This window comes from Salmo salar, chromosome 18 (assembly GCF_965601325.2).
Source record: "Salmo salar chromosome 18, fSalSal1, whole genome shotgun sequence".
In the NCBI taxonomy this organism is placed as follows: domain Eukaryota; kingdom Metazoa; phylum Chordata; class Actinopteri; order Salmoniformes; family Salmonidae; genus Salmo; species Salmo salar.
This window is the reverse complement of record NC_138308.1, coordinates 33,471,567-33,491,907: the sequence shown is the minus strand read 5'-3', so window position 1 is coordinate 33,491,907 and position 20,341 is coordinate 33,471,567. Positions and strand designations below refer to the sequence as shown.

Below are 20,341 nucleotides of genomic sequence, written 5' to 3'. Positions count from 1 at the left end.
CCCTCTGGTACGTTGGTTATATCACCTCCAAACACACCAAGCCCTCTGGTACGTTGTTATATATCTCCTCCAAACACACCAAGCCCTCTGGTACGTTGGTTATATCTACTCCAAACACACCAAGCCCTCTGGTACGTTGGTTATATCTACTCCAAACACACCAAGCCCTCTGGTACATTGTTATATATCTCCTCCAAACACACCAAGCCCTCTGGTACGTTGGTTATATCTACTCCAAACACACCAAGCCCTCTGGTACATTGTTATATATCTCCTCCAAACACACCAAGCCCTCTGGTACGTTGGTTATATCTCCTCCAAACACACCAAGCCCTCTGGTACGTTGGTTATATCTACTCCAAACACACCAAGCCCTCTGGTACATTGTTATATATCTCCACCAAACACACCAAGCCCTCTGGTACGTTGGTTATATCTACTCCAAACACACAAGCCCTCTGGTACGTTGTTATATATCTCCTCCAAACACACCAAGCCCTCTGGTACGTTGTTATATATCTCCTCCAAATACACCAAGCCCTCTGGTACATTGGTTATATCACCTCCAAACACACCAAGCCCTCTGGTACATTGTTATATATCTCCTCCAAACACACCAAGCCCTCTGGTATATTGTTATATATCTCCTCCAAATACACCAAGCCTTCTGGTACGTTGGTTATATCTCCCCCAAACACACCAAGCCCTCTGGTACGTTGGTTATATCACCTCCAAACACACCAAGCCCTCTGGTACGTTGTTATATATCTCCTCCAAACACACCAAGCCCTCTGGTACGTTGGTTATATCTACTCCAAACACACCAAGCCCTCTGGTACGTTGGTTATATCTACTCCAAACACACCAAGCCCTCTGGTACATTGTTATATATCTCCTCCAAACACACCAAGCCCTCTGGTACGTTGGTTATATCTACTCCAAACACACCAAGCCCTCTGGTACATTGTTATATATCTCCTCCAAACACACCAAGCCCTCTGGTACGTTGGTTATATCTCCTCCAAACACACCAAGCCCTCTGGTACGTTGGTTATATCTACTCCAAACACACCAAGCCCTCTGGTACATTGTTATATATCTCCACCAAACACACCAAGCCCTCTGGTACGTTGGTTATATCTACTCCAAACACACAAGCCCTCTGGTACGTTGTTATATATCTCCTCCAAACACACCAAGCCCTCTGGTACGTTGGTTATATCACCTCCAAACACACCAAGCCCTCTGGTACATTGTTATATATCTCCTCCAAACACACCAAGCCCTCTGGTACATTGGTTATATCTCCCCCAAACACACCAAGCCCTCTGGTACATTGGTTATATCTCCCCCAAACACACCAAGCCCTCTGGTACGTTGGTTATATCACCTCCAAACACACCAAGCCCTCTGGTACGTTGGTTATATCTCCTCCAAACACACCAAGCCCTCTGGTACGTTGGTTATATCACCTCCAAACACACCAAGCCCTCTGGTACGTTGGTTATATCACCTCCAAACACACCAAGCCCTCTGGTACATTGTTATATATCTCCTCCAAACACACCAAGCCCTCTGGTACATTGTTATATATCTCCTCCAAACACACCAAGCCCTCTGGTACGTTGGTTATATCTCCCCCAAACACACCAAGCCCTCTGGTACGTTGGTTATATCTCCCCCAAACACACCAAGCCCTCTGGTACGTTGGTTATATCACCTCCAAACACACCAAGCCCTCTGGTACATTGTTATATATCTCCTCCAAACACACCAAGCCCTCTGGTACATTGTTATATATCTCCTCCAAACACACCAAGCCCTCTGGTACATTGTTATATATCTCCTCCAAACACACCAAGCCCTCTGGTACGTTGGTTATATCTCCCCCAAACACACCAAGCCCTCTGGTACGTTGGTTATATCTCCCCCAAACACACCAAGCCCTCTGGTACGTTGTTATATATCTCCTCCAAACACACCAAGCCCTCTGGTATATTGTTATATATCTCCTCCAAACACACCAAGCCCTCTGGTACATTGTTATATATCTCCTCCAAACACACCAAGCCCTCTGGTATATTGTTATATATCTCCTCCAAACACACCAAGCCCTCTGGTGCATTGTTATATATCTCCTCCAAACACACCAAGCCCTCTGGTACGTTGGTTATATCTCCCCCAAACACACCAAGCCCTCTGGTACGTTGGTTATATCACCTCCAAACACACCAAGCCCTCTGGTATATTGTTATATATCTCCTCCAAACACACCAAGCCCTCTGGTACGTTGGTTATATCTCCCCCAAACACACCAAGCCCTCTGGTACGTTGGTTATATCACCTCCAAACACACCAAGCCCTCTGGTATATTGTTATATATCTCCCCCAAACACACCAAGCCCTCTGGTATATTGTTATATATCTCCTCCAAACACACCAAGCCCTCTGGTACATTGTTATATATCTCCTCCAAACACACCAAGCCCTCTGGTACATTGTTATATATCTCCTCCAAACACACCAAGCCCTCTGGTACATTGTTATATATCTCCTCCAAACACACCAAGCCCTCTGGTACATTGTTATATATCTCCTCCAAACACACCAAGCCCTCTGGTACATTGGTTATATCTCCTCCAAACACACCAAGCCCTCTGGTACATTGGTTATATCTCCCCCAAACACACCAAGCCCTCTGGTACGTTGGTTATATCTCCTCCAAACACACCAAGCCCTCTGGTACGTTGGTTATATCACCTCCAAACACACCAAGCCCTCTGGTACGTTGTTATATCACCTCCAAACACACCAAGCCCTCTGGTACGTTGGTTATATCACCTCCAAACACACCAAGCCCTCTGGTACATTGTTTTATATCTCCTCCAAACACACCAAGCCCTCTGGTACGTTGGTTATATCACCTCCAAACACACCAAGCCCTCTGGTACGTTGGTTATATCACCTCCAAACACACCAAGCCCTCTGGTACGTTGTTATATCACCTCCAAACACACCAAGCCCTCTGGTACGTTGGTTATATCACCTCCAAACACACCAAGCCCTCTGGTACGTTGGTTATATCACCTCCAAACACACCAAGCCCTCTGGTACGTTGTTATATATCTCCTCCAAACACACCAAGCCCTCTGGTACGTTGGTTATATCTACTCCAAACACACCAAGCCCTCTGGTACGTTGGTTATATCTACTCCAAACACACCAAGCCCTCTGGTACATTGTTATATATCTCCTCCAAACACACCAAGCCCTCTGGTACGTTGGTTATATCTACTCCAAACACACCAAGCCCTCTGGTGCATTGTTATATATCTCCTCCAAACACACCAAGCCCTCTGGTACGTTGGTTATATCTCCTCCAAACACACCAAGCCCTCTGGTACGTTGGTTATATCTACTCCAAACACACCAAGCCCTCTGGTACATTGTTATATATCTCCACCAAACACACCAAGCCCTCTGGTTCGTTGGTTATATCTACTCCAAACACACAAGCCCTCTGGTACGTTGTTATATATCTCCTCCAAACACACCAAGCCCTCTGGTACGTTGGTTATATCACCTCCAAACACACCAAGCCCTCTGGTACATTGTTATATATCTCCTCCAAACACACCAAGCCCTCTGGTACATTGGTTATATCTCCCCCAAACACACCAAGCCCTCTGGTACATTGGTTATATCTCCCCCAAACACACCAAGCCCTCTGGTACGTTGGTTATATCACCTCCAAACACACCAAGCCCTCTGGTACGTTGGTTATATCTCCTCCAAACACACCAAGCCCTCTGGTACGTTGGTTATATCACCTCCAAACACACCAAGCCCTCTGGTACGTTGGTTATATCACCTCCAAACACACCAAGCCCTCTGGTACATTGTTATATATCTCCTCCAAACACACCAAGCCCTCTGGTACATTGTTATATATCTCCTCCAAACACACCAAGCCCTCTGGTACATTGTTATATATCTCCTCCAAACACACCAAGCCCTCTGGTACGTTGGTTATATCTCCCCCAAACACACCAAGCCCTCTGGTACGTTGGTTATATCTCCCCCAAACACACCAAGCCCTCTGGTACGTTGGTTATATCACCTCCAAACACACCAAGCCCTCTGGTACATTGTTATATATCTCCTCCAAACACACCAAGCCCTCTGGTACATTGTTATATATCTCCTCCAAACACACCAAGCCCTCTGGTACATTGTTATATATCTCCTCCAAACACACCAAGCCCTCTGGTACGTTGGTTATATCTCCCCCAAACACACCAAGCCCTCTGGTACGTTGGTTATATCTCCCCCAAACACACCAAGCCCTCTGGTACGTTGTTATATATCTCCTCCAAACACACCAAGCCCTCTGGTATATTGTTATATATCTCCTCCAAACACACCAAGCCCTCTGGTACATTGTTATATATCTCCTCCAAACACACCAAGCCCTCTGGTATATTGTTATATATCTCCTCCAAACACACCAAGCCCTCTGGTGCATTGTTATATATCTCCTCCAAACACACCAAGCCCTCTGGTACGTTGGTTATATCTCCCCCAAACACACCAAGCCCTCTGGTACGTTGGTTATATCACCTCCAAACACACCAAGCCCTCTGGTATATTGTTATATATCTCCTCCAAACACACCAAGCCCTCTGGTACGTTGGTTATATCTCCCCCAAACACACCAAGCCCTCTGGTACGTTGGTTATATCACCTCCAAACACACCAAGCCCTCTGGTATATTGTTATATATCTCCCCCAAACACACCAAGCCCTCTGGTATATTGTTATATATCTCCTCCAAACACACCAAGCCCTCTGGTACATTGTTATATATCTCCTCCAAACACACCAAGCCCTCTGGTACATTGTTATATATCTCCTCCAAACACACCAAGCCCTCTGGTACATTGTTATATATCTCCTCCAAACACACCAAGCCCTCTGGTACATTGTTATATATCTCCTCCAAACACACCAAGCCCTCTGGTACATTGGTTATATCTCCTCCAAACACACCAAGCCCTCTGGTACATTGGTTATATCTCCCCCAAACACACCAAGCCCTCTGGTACGTTGGTTATATCTCCTCCAAACACACCAAGCCCTCTGGTACGTTGGTTATATCACCTCCAAACACACCAAGCCCTCTGGTACGTTGTTATATCACCTCCAAACACACCAAGCCCTCTGGTACGTTGGTTATATCACCTCCAAACACACCAAGCCCTCTGGTACATTGTTTTATATCTCCTCCAAACACACCAAGCCCTCTGGTACGTTGGTTATATCACCTCCAAACACACCAAGCCCTCTGGTACGTTGGTTATATCACCTCCAAACACACCAAGCCCTCTGGTACGTTGTTATATCACCTCCAAACACACCAAGCCCTCTGGTACGTTGGTTATATCACCTCCAAACACACCAAGCCCTCTGGTACGTTGGTTATATCACCTCCAAACACACCAAGGTGTCATGACCTGTTTTATAAAGGTGTTGTGAATGTCTTATGTACACCCGAGATCGCCCAACACTCATAGTCCAACCGTATACCCATAGACTCACTGGAAATTCATGCTCCACATTTTTGTGTGTGTTTGTCTATACCCGCCCATAAAATCAAAGACTATCCTCAGTCACACATAATTAAAGCATCTAAACATCCTCCTTTCTTCAGTGGTCTGAGTAATTAGCGGATATCTTTATTTCTCTGTAAATGAATACAGTACTGCAGTAACATAGAGTTGTGTGGAGCTGTGTGGAGCAACATATGACACAGCAGATAACAGATAGGCATAATGAAGCCTGTTAGGTTGTTTCTGCTCCTCTCCTCCCACTCCTGATCAGCTCAACCCCACAGGGGGGTCAGGAGAGAGGGAAGGAGAGAAGGGCTAGAGAGAGAGGGGCGGAGAGAGGGATATGGAGAGAAGACTAGAGGGAGAGCGATGGAGAGAGAGAGAAGGAGAGAGGACTAGAGAGAGAGGAGTGGAGAGCGGGAAGGAGAGAGGGCTATAGAGAGCGAGAGAAGGAGAGAGGGCTAGAGAGGGAAGGAGAGAGGGAAAGAGAGAGGGGTGGTGAAAGAGTGATATGGAAAACAGAAAAGACAGAGAAATGAGAGATGAGAGAGATGGAGAGAGAGGGAGGAAAGGAGAGAGAGGGAGGAAAGGAGAGAGAGGGAGGAAAGAAGAGAGAGTAATTGCTTGCTGTTTGGGGTTTTAGGCTGGGTTTCTGTACAGCACTTTGATATATCAGCTGATGTAAGAAGGGCTATATAAATACATTTGATTTGATTTGATTTGAAAGGAGAGAGAGGGAGGAAAGGAGAGAGAGGAATAGAGAGAAGGAGAGAGATGGAGAGAGCGTGGGAGTGAGGAGAGAGAGGAGAGAGATGGAGAGAGCGTGGGAGTGAGGAGAGAGAAGGAGAGAGCTGGAGAGAGCGTGGGAGTGAGGAGAGAGAGAAGGAGAGAGCTGGAGAGAGGGTGGGAGTGAGGAGAGAGAGGAGAGAGCTGGAGAGAGGGTGGGAGTGAGGAGAGCACTGCAGTGGATCGAAAAACACCTCTGTGTGTCACAGCTATTTTACACGCGGCATGCAGAGGGTTACATAACACAACAGAGATTAAAGACTTCTGAATGCCAAGAAAACAAGTACTAAAGGGTTACCCTCCTATATCTTTCTCTCATAGAACAGAACAGTACAGTGACCCTATTAAACAGAAAAGTACATTGGCAACTCTTCCGCAGTATTCAGCACTGCCAAAATACAAGTATCCTGTTTTTCAACCAGTCGCAATAGAACACAATAATATTTGAGTGATCAATATCGATGTTCGAAAATGTCCCTGAATATTGTTACTTTAGTACCTTTATAAAGCTGCCAGGGTTTTGTTCCATCCTCTCCTCTACCTATCAAGACACTGACAATATGAAGAACCTTTTAGAAAATGGCCCACAGATGATCACAGTTCATTGTAACAGTATATGAGGTTTAAGCTCTGATTGCAAAGATGTTTCAAACACACAAGTCCCTGTTTTTCTCCCTGGGTTTATTCTAGTTGTTCATACTTAGAAATCCCATTCCTTTATCCGTACCACTTTCTGGAGTCCACCAGAAATACGGTATTATAATGCATTTATCAGTCTTTTCTATGGGCAGTCAGAAGAATATAGAACTCTAAAAGAACATTTTCATAGTTCCGATTTCCATTCCATTCTGTTGCCAAAGTTCTCCTCTACAATTCAAGGCTCTCTCCACACAAACATTCTGAGCAAACAGCAATCTTACTTTGAGCCTGAGATAGATGGCAGGGACAGGGAGACAGGGAGAGAGGAGTTGATTATTATGCCATGAAGCATTGCATCTCTTTATCGCTGAAGACACTGCAATTTTATAACACGTTGAATAAAACATGAACTACTGCTGTCTCGCTAATTACATTTTCTTAATCTGTTAAAGACGTTTTGGTTAAGTTTGTGTTATTCTGTTTCTGTTTCTCTCTCTTGTGCCTGTCTGTCTGTATCTCTCTCTCTTTCACTCTCTCTCTCTCTCTCTCTCTCTCTCTCTCTCTCTCTCTCTCTCTCTCTCGCTCTCCCTCTCCCTCTCCCTCTCCCTCCCTTCTCTCTCTCTCTCTCTCTCACAGAATGATGCCAATTCCATGGAGGAAATTAAAATGTTTATCCGGAATGAAGTATTGCGGTTGTTTGAAGGTACAGCTGTTACGTCTGAATCCCAACTTGTTGTCGACCCAATTTATCCTTCAGGGGGTCCCTTTGTTTTCTCCTCTCTTTTAAGGATTTCAGGATTTCTAAATCGGGGGGGAAATCTAAATTGGATATTGTTGCCTTAGTTCTTCAGGAAGTAAAAGAGTCCCAAGTAAGAGAATAGTTCATGCTGGGTGAAGGTATTTTATTGTTCTGCCACTGTGTTGTGATATTGAATGGCAGTGTGGTATGCAAGCCTCGGTTTAGTACATATCCTAACTAACTAATGAGCTACTGTATCACCTATTCTACCGTTTTATGTTTTCTGATACAGAATTTCAATTTGAGAGCTTGGGCCTGTAAGGTTCTGTCTGAGTTATGGACATGTCGTTGTTCTGTTCAATGTTTTCTACCTATATAGTAGTCTAAATAGCCCAATTCATGTTGTTAAATTCAAAATAATCAAATATTGCTGACACCATTCAAACCAATGAGGGTTTGCAACTTTAAAGCCAATTATCTCGGAATCATCTTTTTGCAAATAGAACCTTCTAGTCACAAGCTCTTGAATTGTCTATCACTTGCAGAGAGTGTTGGTATATTATCAAATCAAATCAAACGTTATTAGTCACATGCGCCGAATACAACAAACAGGTGTAGACCTTACAGTGAAATGCTTACTTAACCAACAATGCAGTTTAAAAAAATACGTATAAGAATAATAAATAAAAGTAACAAGTAATTAAAGAGCAGCAGTAAAATAACAATAGCGAGAATATATTCAGGGGGGTACCGGTACAGAGTCAATGTGCGGGGACACCGGTTAGTTGAGGTAATATGTACATGTAGGCAGAGTTATTAAAGTGACTATGCATAGATGATAACAACAGAGAGTAGCAGTGGTGTAAAAGAGTGGGAGGGGGGGGCAATGCAAATAGTCTGGGTAGCCATTTGATTAGATGTTCAGAAGTCTTATGGCTTGGGGGTAGAAGCTGTTTAGAAGCCTCTTGGACCTAGACTTGGCCCTCCGGTCCCGCTTGCCGTGCGGTAGCAGAGTGAACAGTCTATGAATAGGCTGGCTGGAGTCTTTGACAATTGTTAGGGCCTGGTATGTACTGGGTCGTTCGCACTAACCTCTGAAGTGCCTTGCAGTCGGAGGTCGAGCAGTTGCCATACCAGGCAGTGATGCAACCAGTCAGGATGCTCTCGATGGTGCAGCTGTAGAACCTTTGGAGCATCTGAGGACCCATGCCAAATCTTTTCAGTCTCCTGAGGGGGAATAGGTTTTGTCGTGCCCTCTTCACGACTGTCTTGGTGTGCTTGGACCATGTTAGTTTGTTGGTGATGTGGATACCAAGGAACTTGAAGCTCTCAACCTGCTCCACTACAGCCCCGTCGATGTGAATTGGGGCGTGCTCGGTCCTCTTTTTCCTGTAGTCCACAATCATCTCCTTTGTCTTGATCACGTTGAGGGAGAGGTTGTTGTCCTGGCACCACACGGCCAGGTCTCTGACCGCCTCCCTATAGGCTGTCTCATCGTTGTCGGTGATCAGGCCTACCACTGTTGTGTCATTGGCAAACTTAATGCTGGTGTTGGAGCAGTGCCTGGCCGTGCAGTTATGAGTGAACAGGGAGTACAGGAGGGGATGAGCACGCACCCCTGAGGGGCCCCTGTGTTGAGGATCAGCGTGGCGGATGTGTCGTTACCTATCCTTCCCACGTGGGGCCAGCCCGTCAGGAAGTCCACAATCCAGTTGCAGAGGGAGATGTTTAGTCCCAGGGTCCGTAGCTTATTGATGAGCTTCGAGGGCACTATGGTGTTGAACGCTGAGCTGTAGTCAATGAATAGCATTCTCACATAGGTGTTCCTTTTGTCTAGGTGGGAAGGGACAGTGTGGAGTGCAATAGAGATTGCATCATCTGTGGATCTGTTGGGGCGGTGTGCAAATTGGAGTGGGTTTAGGATTTCTGGGATAATGGTGTTGATGTGAGCCATGACCAGCCTTTCAAAGCACTTCATGGCTACAGATGTGAGTGCTATGGGTCGGTAGTCATTTAGGCAGGTTACCTTAGTGTTCTTGGGCACAGGCACTATGGTGGTCTGCTTAAAACATGTTGGTATTACAGACTCGGACAGGGAGAGGTTGAAAAGTGGTGCAGTGAAGACACTTGCCAGTTGGTCAGTGTATGCTCACAGTACACGTCCTGGTAATCCGTCTGGCCCCATGGCCTTGTGAATGTTGACCTGTTTAAAGGTCTTACACACATCGCCTGCAGAGAGCGTGATGACACAGTCTTCCAGAACAGCTGGTGCTCTCATGCATGTTTCAGTGTTATTTGCCTCGAAGTGAGCATAGAAGTAGTTTAGCTCATCTGGTAGGCTCGTCTCACTGGGCAACTCTCGGCTGTGCTTCACTTTGTAATCTGTAATGGTTTGCAAGCCCTCCACATCCGACGAGCATCAGAGCCAGTGTAGTACGATTCGATCTTTGTCCTGTATTGACTCTTTGCCTGTTTGATGATTCGTCAGAGAGCATAGCGGGATTTATTATGAGCTTCCAGATTAGAGTCCCGCTCCTTGAAAGTGGCAGCTCTAGCCTTTAGCTCAGTGCGGATGTTGCCTGTAATCCATGGCTTCTGGTTGGGGTATGTACGTACGGTCACTGTGGGGACGACGTCGTCAATGCACTTATTGATGAAGCCAATGACTGATGGGGTGTTTTCCTCAATTCCATCGGAGGAATCCCAGAACATATTCCAGTCTGTGCTAGCAAAACAGTCCTGTAGCTTAGCGTCTGCTTCATCTGACCACTTTTTTATTGATCTAGTCACTGGTGCTTCCTGCTTTAATTTTTGCTTGTAGGCAGGAATCAGGAGGATAGAATTATGGTCAGATTTGCCAAATGGAGGGCGAGGGAGAGCTTTGTATGCGTCTCTGTGTGTGGAATAAATGTTGGAAAACGGATTCAAGTTTCCATGCGTTGAAGTCGCCGGCTATTAGGAGCGCTGCCTCTGGGTGAGCATTTTCTTGTTTGCTAATGGCGGAATACAGCTCCTTCGATGCTGTCTTAGTGCCAGCCTCAGTCTGTGGTGGTATGTAAACAGCTACAAAAAATACACATGAAAACTCTCTAGGTAGATTGTGTGGTCTACAGCTTATCATGAGATACACTACCCTAGGCGAGCAATAGCTCGAGACTTCCTTAGATATCGTGCACCAGCTGTTATTTATAACCTGCCAGCTGTATGTTGACAGTGTCGTCGTTCAGCCACGACTCCGTGAAGCATAAGATATTACAGTTTTGAATGTCCCGTTGGTAGTTTAATCTTTCGCGTAGGTCATCTATTTTATTCTCCAAAAATTGCACGTTTGCTAGCAGAATCGAAGGAAGTGGAGGTTTATTCGATTGCCTACGAATTCTCAGAAGGCAGCCCGCCCTCTGGCCCCTTTTTCTCTGCCTCTTCTTCACGCAAATCACGGGAATCTGGGCCTGTTCCCGAGAAGCAGTATATCGTTCACGTCGGGCTCGTCAGACTCGTTAATAAAGGAAAAAAAGATTCTGCCAGTCCGTGGTGAATAATCACGGTCCTGATGTCCAGAAGTTATTTTTCGGTCATAAGAGACAGTAGCGGCAACATTATGTACAAAATAAGTACAAAAATAAGTTACAAACAACGCAAATAAACGAACAAAAAAACACAATCGGTTGAGGACACGTAAAACGCCAGCCTTCTTCCCCGACACCATTGTTACAATGATACAGAATGTGAATTGTCTATTACTTGTAGAGAGTGTTGGTATTATTATGATACAGAATGTGAATTGTCTATTACTTGCAGACATTGTTGGTATTATTGTAATACAGAATTTTTATGTCACTCACCAGAGAGACTATCAAGCCATGCCATGCAGAAGACGCCGGCAGCCATTTTAGCGGCGCAGGTTCGACAGGGTTCTCCCGGTCCCCCTGGCAATGACGGATCCCCAGGGCCTCCAGGGGAAGAAGGCCCCCCCGGCCCTCAAGGTAAGAACCACAGGCTGCTAAAACCACTGGAGACAAAGTAATGCTCCTCCACACTCTGTCTCACACCAGCATAATAGATCTACATCTGAATAGAATATAATAAAATAAGTTCTGTTCTACTCTACTCTACTCTACTCTACTCTGTTATTTTCTCTTCTCTTTATACCCTTCTCTTCAATTGTCATCTTTTCTGCTCTACCCTAATCTGCTCTGCTCTACTCTACTCTGCTCTACTCTACTGTGCTCTACTCTATTCTACTCTATTCTGTTCTATTCTACTCTATTCTGTTCTACTCTACTCTACTCTATTCTATTCTACTCTATTCTTCTTTTCTCTTGTTTTTCTTTTATACTATTCTTCTATTTTCATCTCATCTGCTCTGCTCTGCTCTATTCTACTCTACTCTGCTCTGCTCTACTCTACTGTGCTCTACTCTACTGTGCTCTACTCTACTGTGCTCTACCTCTACTCTACTCTACTCTACTCCACTCTACTCCACTCCTCTCCTCTCCCTCTCCTCTTCTCTCCACTCCACTCTCCCATTCCTCTCTACTCCTCTCCACTTCTCTCCACTCCTATTCTCTCCTCCCTTCTCCTCTCCACTCCTCTCTACCACCTCTCTCCATTCCTCTCCACTCCTGTCCACTTCTCTCCACTCCTCTCTTCTCCACTCCACTCCTATCTTCTCCTCTCCACTCCTCTCTACCACCCCTCTCCTCTCCACTCCTCTCTACTCTGACCACATCTGCTACACTATAACCTGACCTGAAGTAATACATAACAGCCTTTAATACAGGTCCAAGCTACTTTTTGAATGAAGGGAAGTTGTGTATGTGTGCAGGTGTATTCACAGGTTATTACTGAGTTTGGTGGTGTACGTTAGCTCACCTGAGTACCTGCCTTCAAGCCAGTAGCAGGGGAGCTCAGGTCACTGAGTTGAAACAAAAATGATCTTACAGTCTAAATTGAATAAACAATGTAGCTTCCAATACCCAAAGGCCCTGTAGTTATGTGTTGTGATGGAGACAGAAGGAAGAGAAAAGTACTACTCTTTTAGGGAAGATGTGTTGCTGAAACGAGAGAGTGAGGAGAATTGGAAAATATACTTGCTTTCTTTCAGAGGTTGTTTGTGTGGACGTCTGGGGGACTCAATGAAAGTGAATGGACACTTCTGTGTTGTAAGGATTCGTAGGTATTTCTCTCCTGCTAGCCAGATATATCAATACAGACTGAAGGGATGAGATGGAGAGACGTGGGGGAAGGGAAGGAGGAGTGTGGTGCTGTTGGTGAACAACATAGCTGAGCCGTCTCTCTCTCTCTCTTTCTTTTTGTCTTTCTTTTTTTCTCTCTCTCTCTCTCTCTCTCTCTCTCTCTCGCTCTTTCTCTCTGTGATAATATGAAGACAAATGAAGAATTGGGCGGAGAATAAGAGAAAGTAATATCAGTTTGGACAGGAAAGAGCACCACGATTGATACCTCACTCCCCTCAACTCCACGAAAAACAAAGCTCTGGTAAAATGTAAAAGGAAAGGTGCGAGGGAGAGAGGGTGGAGAGTGGACATCCTTTATCAAACCCTGGGCAACTCTCTGACTGCTCAGCTCACACAAACAACCTCCTTCATCAATAACGACTCTGACTGCTCAGCTCACACAAACACACTCCTACATCAATAACAATTTGATTTGCTACCTCTATAAGACATTGAATAGAATTACCTAGCAAGCTGCGCCCACTGTGCAGTCTCTTATAGGTCCTCTTGTAAGAGCCATGCAGGTTCTAGTGATGAATTATACTGCTAAACATATAGGGGCTTTGTGGTTCCATGTAGATCCCGTTTCAGAGCAATGTTTATAAAGAGAGTCATCGATTGAACCCTTTTTGGTTCAATATAGTACCATCTCTTCTAGCAGTGCCATGTGTCCTATGGTGACAGGGCAAATAAAATGCCATGGAATGTGTTGGTCCTTATGTCTTAGAGCAGGGGTGGGCAGCTCCAGTCCTCCAGGGCCTGATTGGTGTCACATGTTTTCTCCATCCCTAAAAAACACAGCTGATTAATCAACTTGCATTCTAACCGGAGGATCATGATTAGGTGATTATTGGAGTCAGGTGTGTTAGCGGGAGCAAAAACTGTGACACCAATCAGGCCCTCGAGGACTGGAATTGCCCACCCCTACTTAGAGCAGGGGCATCTAGCTACCTCACAGTGTTCCGTTTATCTAACTACCAGTGTTAACGTTGATACAGTATAACTGACTACGAGTATGATAATATGCGGCTGTCAACAATTACAATGTAACTACCAAGTGAATGTATTTAATCTACTGTGTCTAGACCATGTTTCCCAAACTTGGTCCTGGGGACAACAAGGGGGCATGTTTTGGTTTATGCCCTAGAACTACACAGCTGATTCTAATATTCAACTCATCATAAAGCTTTGATTATTTGAATCAGCTGTGTAGTGCTAGGGCACCAAAACGTGCCCCCCCTTATGGTCCCTAGGACCCAGTTTGGGAAACGCTGGTCTGGGCTAATCGTATTCATCATATTAAGTAACAACTGACCTGTTTCTATTGCTTTAATGGTTTTCCCTGTTTGATTTGATATGCTTCAATGTCCTGTCTGTTGATTTGATATGTTTCAATGTCCTGTCTGTTTGATTTGATATGTTTCAATGTCCTGTCTGTTTGATTTGATATGCTTCAATGTCCTGTCTGTTTGATTTGATATGCTTCACTGTCCTGTCTGTTTGATTTGATATGCTTCAATGTCCTGTCTGTTTGATTTGATATGCTTCAATGTCCTGTCTGTTTGATTTGATATGCTTCAATGTCCTGTCTGTTGATTTGATAGGCTTCAATGTCCTGTCTGTTTGATTTGATATGCTTCAATGTCCTGTCTGTTGATTTGATATGCTTCAATGTCCTGTCTGTTGATTTGATATGCTTCAATCTCCTGTCTGTTTGATTTGATATGCTTCAATGTCCTGTCTGTGTATTTGATATGCTTCAATGTCCTGTCTGTTTTATTTGATATGCTTCAATGTCCTGTCTGTTTATTTGATATGCTTCAATGTCCTGTCTGTTTGATTTGATATGCTTCAATGTCCTGTCTGTTGATTTGATATGCTTCAATGTCCTGTCTGTTTATTTGATATGCTTCTATGTCCTGTCTGTTTATTTGATATGCTTCAATGTCCTGTCTGTTGATTTGATATGCTTCAATGTTCTGTCTGTTGATTTGATATGCTTCAATGTCCTGTCTGTTTGATTTGATATGCTTCAATGTCCTGTCTGTTGATTTGATATGCTTCATTGTCCTGTCTGTTGATTTGATATGCTTCAATGTTCTGTATTTTTATTTGATATGCTTCTATGTCCTGTCTGTTGATTTGAAATGCTTCACTGTCCTGTCTGTTTTATTTGATATGCTTCAATGCCCTGTCTGTTTGATTTGATATAATTCAATGTCCTGTCTGTTTATTTGATATGCTTCAATGTCCTGTCTGTTTGATTTGATATGCTTCAATGTCCTGTCTGTTTGATTTGATATGCTTCAATGTCCTGTCTGTTTGATTTGATATGCTTCAATGTCCTGTCTGTTTGATTTGATATGCTTCAATGTCCTGTCTGTTTGATTTGATATGCTTCAATGTCCTGTCTGTTTGATTTGATATGCTTCAATGTCCTGTCTGTTTGATTTGATATGCTTCAATGTCCTGTCTGTTTGATTTGATATGCTTCAATGTCCTGTCTGTTTGATTTGATATGCTTCAATGTCCTGTCTGTAGATTTGATATGCTTCAATGTCCTGTCTGTTGATTTGATATGCTTCAATGTCCTGTCTGTTTGATTTGATATGCTTCAATGTCCTGTCTGTTTGATTTGATATGCTTCAATGTCCTGTCTGTTGATTTGATATGCTTCAATGTCCTGTCTGTTGATTTGATATGCTTCAATGTCCTGTCTGTTGATTTGATATGCTTCAATGTCCTGTCTGTTGATTTGATATGCTTCTATGTCCTGTCTGTTTATTTGATATGCTTCAATGTCCTGTCTGTTGATTTGATATGCTTCAATGTCCTGTCTGTTGATTTGATATGCTTCAATGTCCTGTCTGTTTGATTTGATATTCTTCAATGTCCTGTCTGTTTATTTGATATGCTTCAATGTCCTGTCTGTTGATTTGATATGTTTCAATGTCCTGTCTGTTGATTTGATATGCTTCAATGTCCTGTCTGTTTGATTTGATATGCTTCAATGTCCTGTCTGTTTGATTTGATATGCTTCAATGTCCTGTCTGTTGATTTGATATGCTTCAATGTCCTGTCTGTTTGATTTGATATGCTTCAAAGTGGTTCTAATCAAAATGCAGCTTCTTCTTGTAACGGCTGTCTATGGAAGAAGTGGACCAAAATGTGGCGGAGTTAGGGTTCGTCATATTTAATGTCACGAACACTATGCATTTACAAAAACAACAAAAACTGACAGCCAACACAGTCCTGTCAGGTGCAACCACATTGACAAGCACAATTACCCACGAAACACAAAGGAAACGTAGGCAACTTATGTGTGACTCCCAATCAACCACAACCCTCTACAGCTGTGCTTGATTGGAAGTCACACGGCCAAAATCAATGAAACAATAAAAAACACACACTCCCTTCTGCCACGTCCTGACCCAACTACACCCTCTACTGGTCAGGACGTGACACTTCTTTACTAATAATTATTTGTTGGGAAAATCAAGAGGAAAATGTTTGTCTCTTGGGGTAAATCAGAAAGAAATTCAACAACTTTTTAATTCTGCCGTTGTTGACTTGTGCCTCCTCTCCTCCATGTGGCTTTGGGAGAGAGAGAGAGAGAGAGAGGGAGGGAGAGAGAGTGAGGGAGAGAGAGAGAGAGAGAGAGAGAGGTAGGTAGAGAGGGAGAGAGGTAGGTAGAGAGGGAGAGAGAGAGAGAGAGGGAGAGAGAGAGGGAGAGAGAGAGGGAGAGAGAGAGGGAGAGAATGACGGAGAGAGTGAGGGAGGGAGAGAGGGAGTTTGGGCTAATATTTTCTCATTATGTCTGTCATCCTCCACTGGAGAGCATCTCTCCTCTGGAATATCCAATTTGACTTCCTCTCAAATGTGCCAAAATGAAGAGTTTATGAAGAAAAATAACCCCTCTGCTGGATTCACACTCTCTTCTTGACTCATGGATTTGATATGACTTGGGGCTATGATCTGTCAAACTATTGAAGTACATCCATAGACATAGATCCATGGATACAGGTTCCAAATGATGTTCATTGTGGGGATGGGGGATTAGGGGGTTTGTAGATGTTCTTACATAACTTTGTCACTGTTTGATGTTATCATTATTGGGTCATCTTTGCCATTTATTTCAAATTTTTTGACTTATGTCATTATTTTTATTGACCTCTGTCACTGCGTTTTTAACTTTCATTGTATTTTCTAAGATATTATTGGCTTTCTTCCCATACACATGTACCATATTCAAGATTTAGAAATCCGTCATGCTTGTTTTACGTTGACATTTATTTGGCCGGTTTGCCATATTACGATTGTGTATTACACCTTGCCATTCATCTTGGGTTTGTTCATTGTTTTGTTTTGTTTTGTTTTATCTAATGTATTCGATGCACTAAGCATTTGCGCCTACTATTTCAGAGAGAGTAAAAAACACATAAAAGCTAATAAAAGGAATACAGTCAGTAGCCAGTAGGTATGAATGCATTGATTGTATTGTAAAGCCATGAGGCAGGTGTGGATGCTTAGTGAATCAGCCACTAAGTACAGTCTACAGTTCCCTTTCCAGCATCTAGGCAGTTTCTTAATCACTGTCATTTACACAGCAGTGTCCCCCTGGCTCTCTGTGCTGCTTTCTGTTGGTCAATGAAGCTGGGAAACACAATGCTGCTTGTCAATATATCTGATGGATGTCGGTCCCCTCAGTGGATCAATACTTCATGTCCTCTTCATTTCCCGTGGGCCTATGCAGTGGTTTGATGTTTTAAAGGTGAAATCTGGGATTTGTACAGCAATTTTTTTTTTTACTTTTAAATTAATAATATATAGCCATTGATTCCTAAAGAATATAAGTTATGAATGCCTCATGAGCTTAGTAGAACTGTCTTACACTGTCAGTGTAATTGTAAACAAACACTGTATAGCTTCAAAATGTGGTTAAAACGATCATTTTGATCTCCTGGATGGTCAGTTCTTGCATCCATAGCTCCGTCTATGAATTTAAGAGTGGTTACATTTATTCAGCCACATCTCTCAGCTGTTATACCAACAAAAGTGGTGGGGCTGGAGCGGCCGCATTGTTGTTGTTTGAATTACGGACTACAGCTTTAAGGTACAGTGCTATTCTTTCCCATGGAATGCTACAGTATGCCAGCTCCCTGAGTGAGGGTTGGAGGTGCCGTGCGTGTTTGAAAGGAGACTCATCATAGTCTGCTCTGTGTGGAATGTCTCTCACCAGGAATCCATTTTAGGAAATTCACAAGCCTTTTCTCTCTGAGATGTTCTCTGTCTTGTAAACAGCAGCAGCAGAATATTTCACAGTTTCCCCTTTGGGCTTGGCTGGACGGCAGTGTACACACTGCTTAATACTTCTCTCAGTCAGTGTTTCTGATTGCTTCCCAACTCTGGACCTGAGACTCAGTTACTTTAAGGTACATTTTGGGGGGAAATGGTGTGCGTCCCAAATGGCATCCTATTCCCTATATAGTGCACCACTTTTGACCAGAGCACTATCAAAAGTAGTTCACTATATAGGGAATATGGGTGCCATTTTGGAGGCAGACCCTGTCTCCCTCCCTCCAACCAACCAACCAACCAACCAACCAACCAACCAGCTCTCATGTTCTGGGGCTCAATTACTTTAAGATGCCTCTTGGATAAAGCCCTCCTCTAGCTCCTCAGCCCCTCTCACCTTTTGATATTGTTTGTGATCTACATTTGCTATTGCAGTGCTGTTGTTCTGTAGACTAGTTCTCCTATTCTCTCCAGTGCTTGTCATATTATCAACCTGTCTGCATGGAGAGATGACAGTTGCATTTGTGTACTGTAAGTGTTTGTGAATTTGAATGAGAAAAGAGTACAAAAGGATACTAACTCGCTTGCCAGCCTCGGGAATATGCTTTCATTTCTCTGGCCTGCTTGGCCGGCCTCTGTCCTGCTGCATAATGTGCATGAGCTTGTTTTTACTGTGTTAAGAATGGTCTGTTCAGAATGTAAAATGTAATAATGTATTCAGTATGTCTAGTTATTCATTCCCCATCCCTTTGAAAGGACTTGAAGTAGACAGGGTTTGAGGGTGTAAGTGGTTGGATGGCTTTTAGTTGGTTAAGGAGTTAGAATTGCTTGTTCAATTCATTACATTTTGGGGTCTACCTTTTTAAAGTGTGATGTGAAATTCAAGGCAGTGGAAGGAGCTACAGTACCACTTATAGAGGCATTTACATTACCACTTCTTCTAAACGGACCAAACGCTTTTCATGAAATACTGACAGAAGGTTCAGGAAGTCAACTTCATTCCTTTCAATAAGGTTTCATGCTGATTCTTCTCAGAGCAAGCTTCTTCGTCAGAGCACTTGCCATCAGTTTGTTGATATTAAATGATTGTTTCTCTCTTCCTATTTCTCTATTAAGAACGTCATTGATCACACAGTGAACACCTTGTGTTGTTAATCCTCCTTCAGGAGAATCTCTGTTTGACTCCTGACTTTGACCCTCTTTGATTAAAACTGCGTTTGCATTCCAAATGGCATCCTATTCCTTTTATATTGCACTACTGTTGGCCATAGGGCTCTGGTCAAAACTAGTGTTCTACTGTTGGCCATAGGGCTCTGGTCAAAACTAGTGTTCTACTGTTGCCCATAGGGCTCTGGTCAAAACCAGTGTTCTACTGTTGGCCATAGGGCTCTGGTCAAAACTAGTGTTCTACTGTTGGCCATAGGGCTCTGGTCAAAACTAGTGTTCTACTGTTGGCCATAGGGCTCTGGTCAAAACTAGTGTTCTACTGTTGGCCATAGGGCTCTGGTCAAAACTAGTGTTCTACTGTTGGCCATAGGGCTCTGGTCAAAACTAGTGTTCTACTGTTGGCCATAGGGCTCTGGTCAAAACTAGTGTTCTACTGTTGCCCATAGGGCTCTGGTCAAAACTAGTGTTCTACTGTTGCCCATAGGGCTCTGGTCAAAACCAGTGTTCTACTGTTGGCCATAGGGCTCTGGTCAAAACTAGTGTTCTACTGTTGGCCATATGGCTCTGGTCAAAACTAGTGTTCTACTGTTGGCCATAGGGCTCTGGTCAAAACTAGTGTTCTACTGTTGGCCACAGGGCTCTGGTCAAAACCAGTGTTCTACTGTTGGCCATAGGGCTCTGGTCAAAACTAGTGTTCTACTGTTGGCCACAGGGCTCTGGTCAAAACTAGTGTTCTACTGTTGGCCATAGGGCTCTGGTCAAAACTAGTGTTCTACTGTTGGCCATAGGGCTCTGGTCAAAACTAGTGTTCTACTGTTGGCCACAGGGCTCTGGTCAAAACTAGTGTTCTACTGTTGGCCATAGGGCTCTGG

General features: G+C 43.8%; 1 protein-coding gene across 4 annotated transcripts in view; it reads left to right on the top strand.

Annotated features, from left to right (window-relative positions):
* The window catches only part of LOC106560244 (uncharacterized), a 240,705-nt gene that overhangs the window by 210,280 nt on the left and 10,084 nt on the right, over positions 1 to 20,341 (top strand). For 3 of the 4 annotated variants that reach the window (XM_082964905.1, XM_082964904.1, XM_082964903.1), the window contains 2 exons: positions 7,671 to 7,737; positions 11,619 to 11,756. In XM_082964905.1, coding sequence (XP_082821031.1) covers positions 7,671 to 7,737; positions 11,619 to 11,756 — 205 coding nt within the window. Of the gene's footprint in view, positions 1 to 7,670; positions 7,738 to 11,618; positions 11,757 to 13,159; positions 17,481 to 20,341 lie in introns of those variants that run through there. The other variant, XM_082964906.1, reaches the window with a different exon arrangement.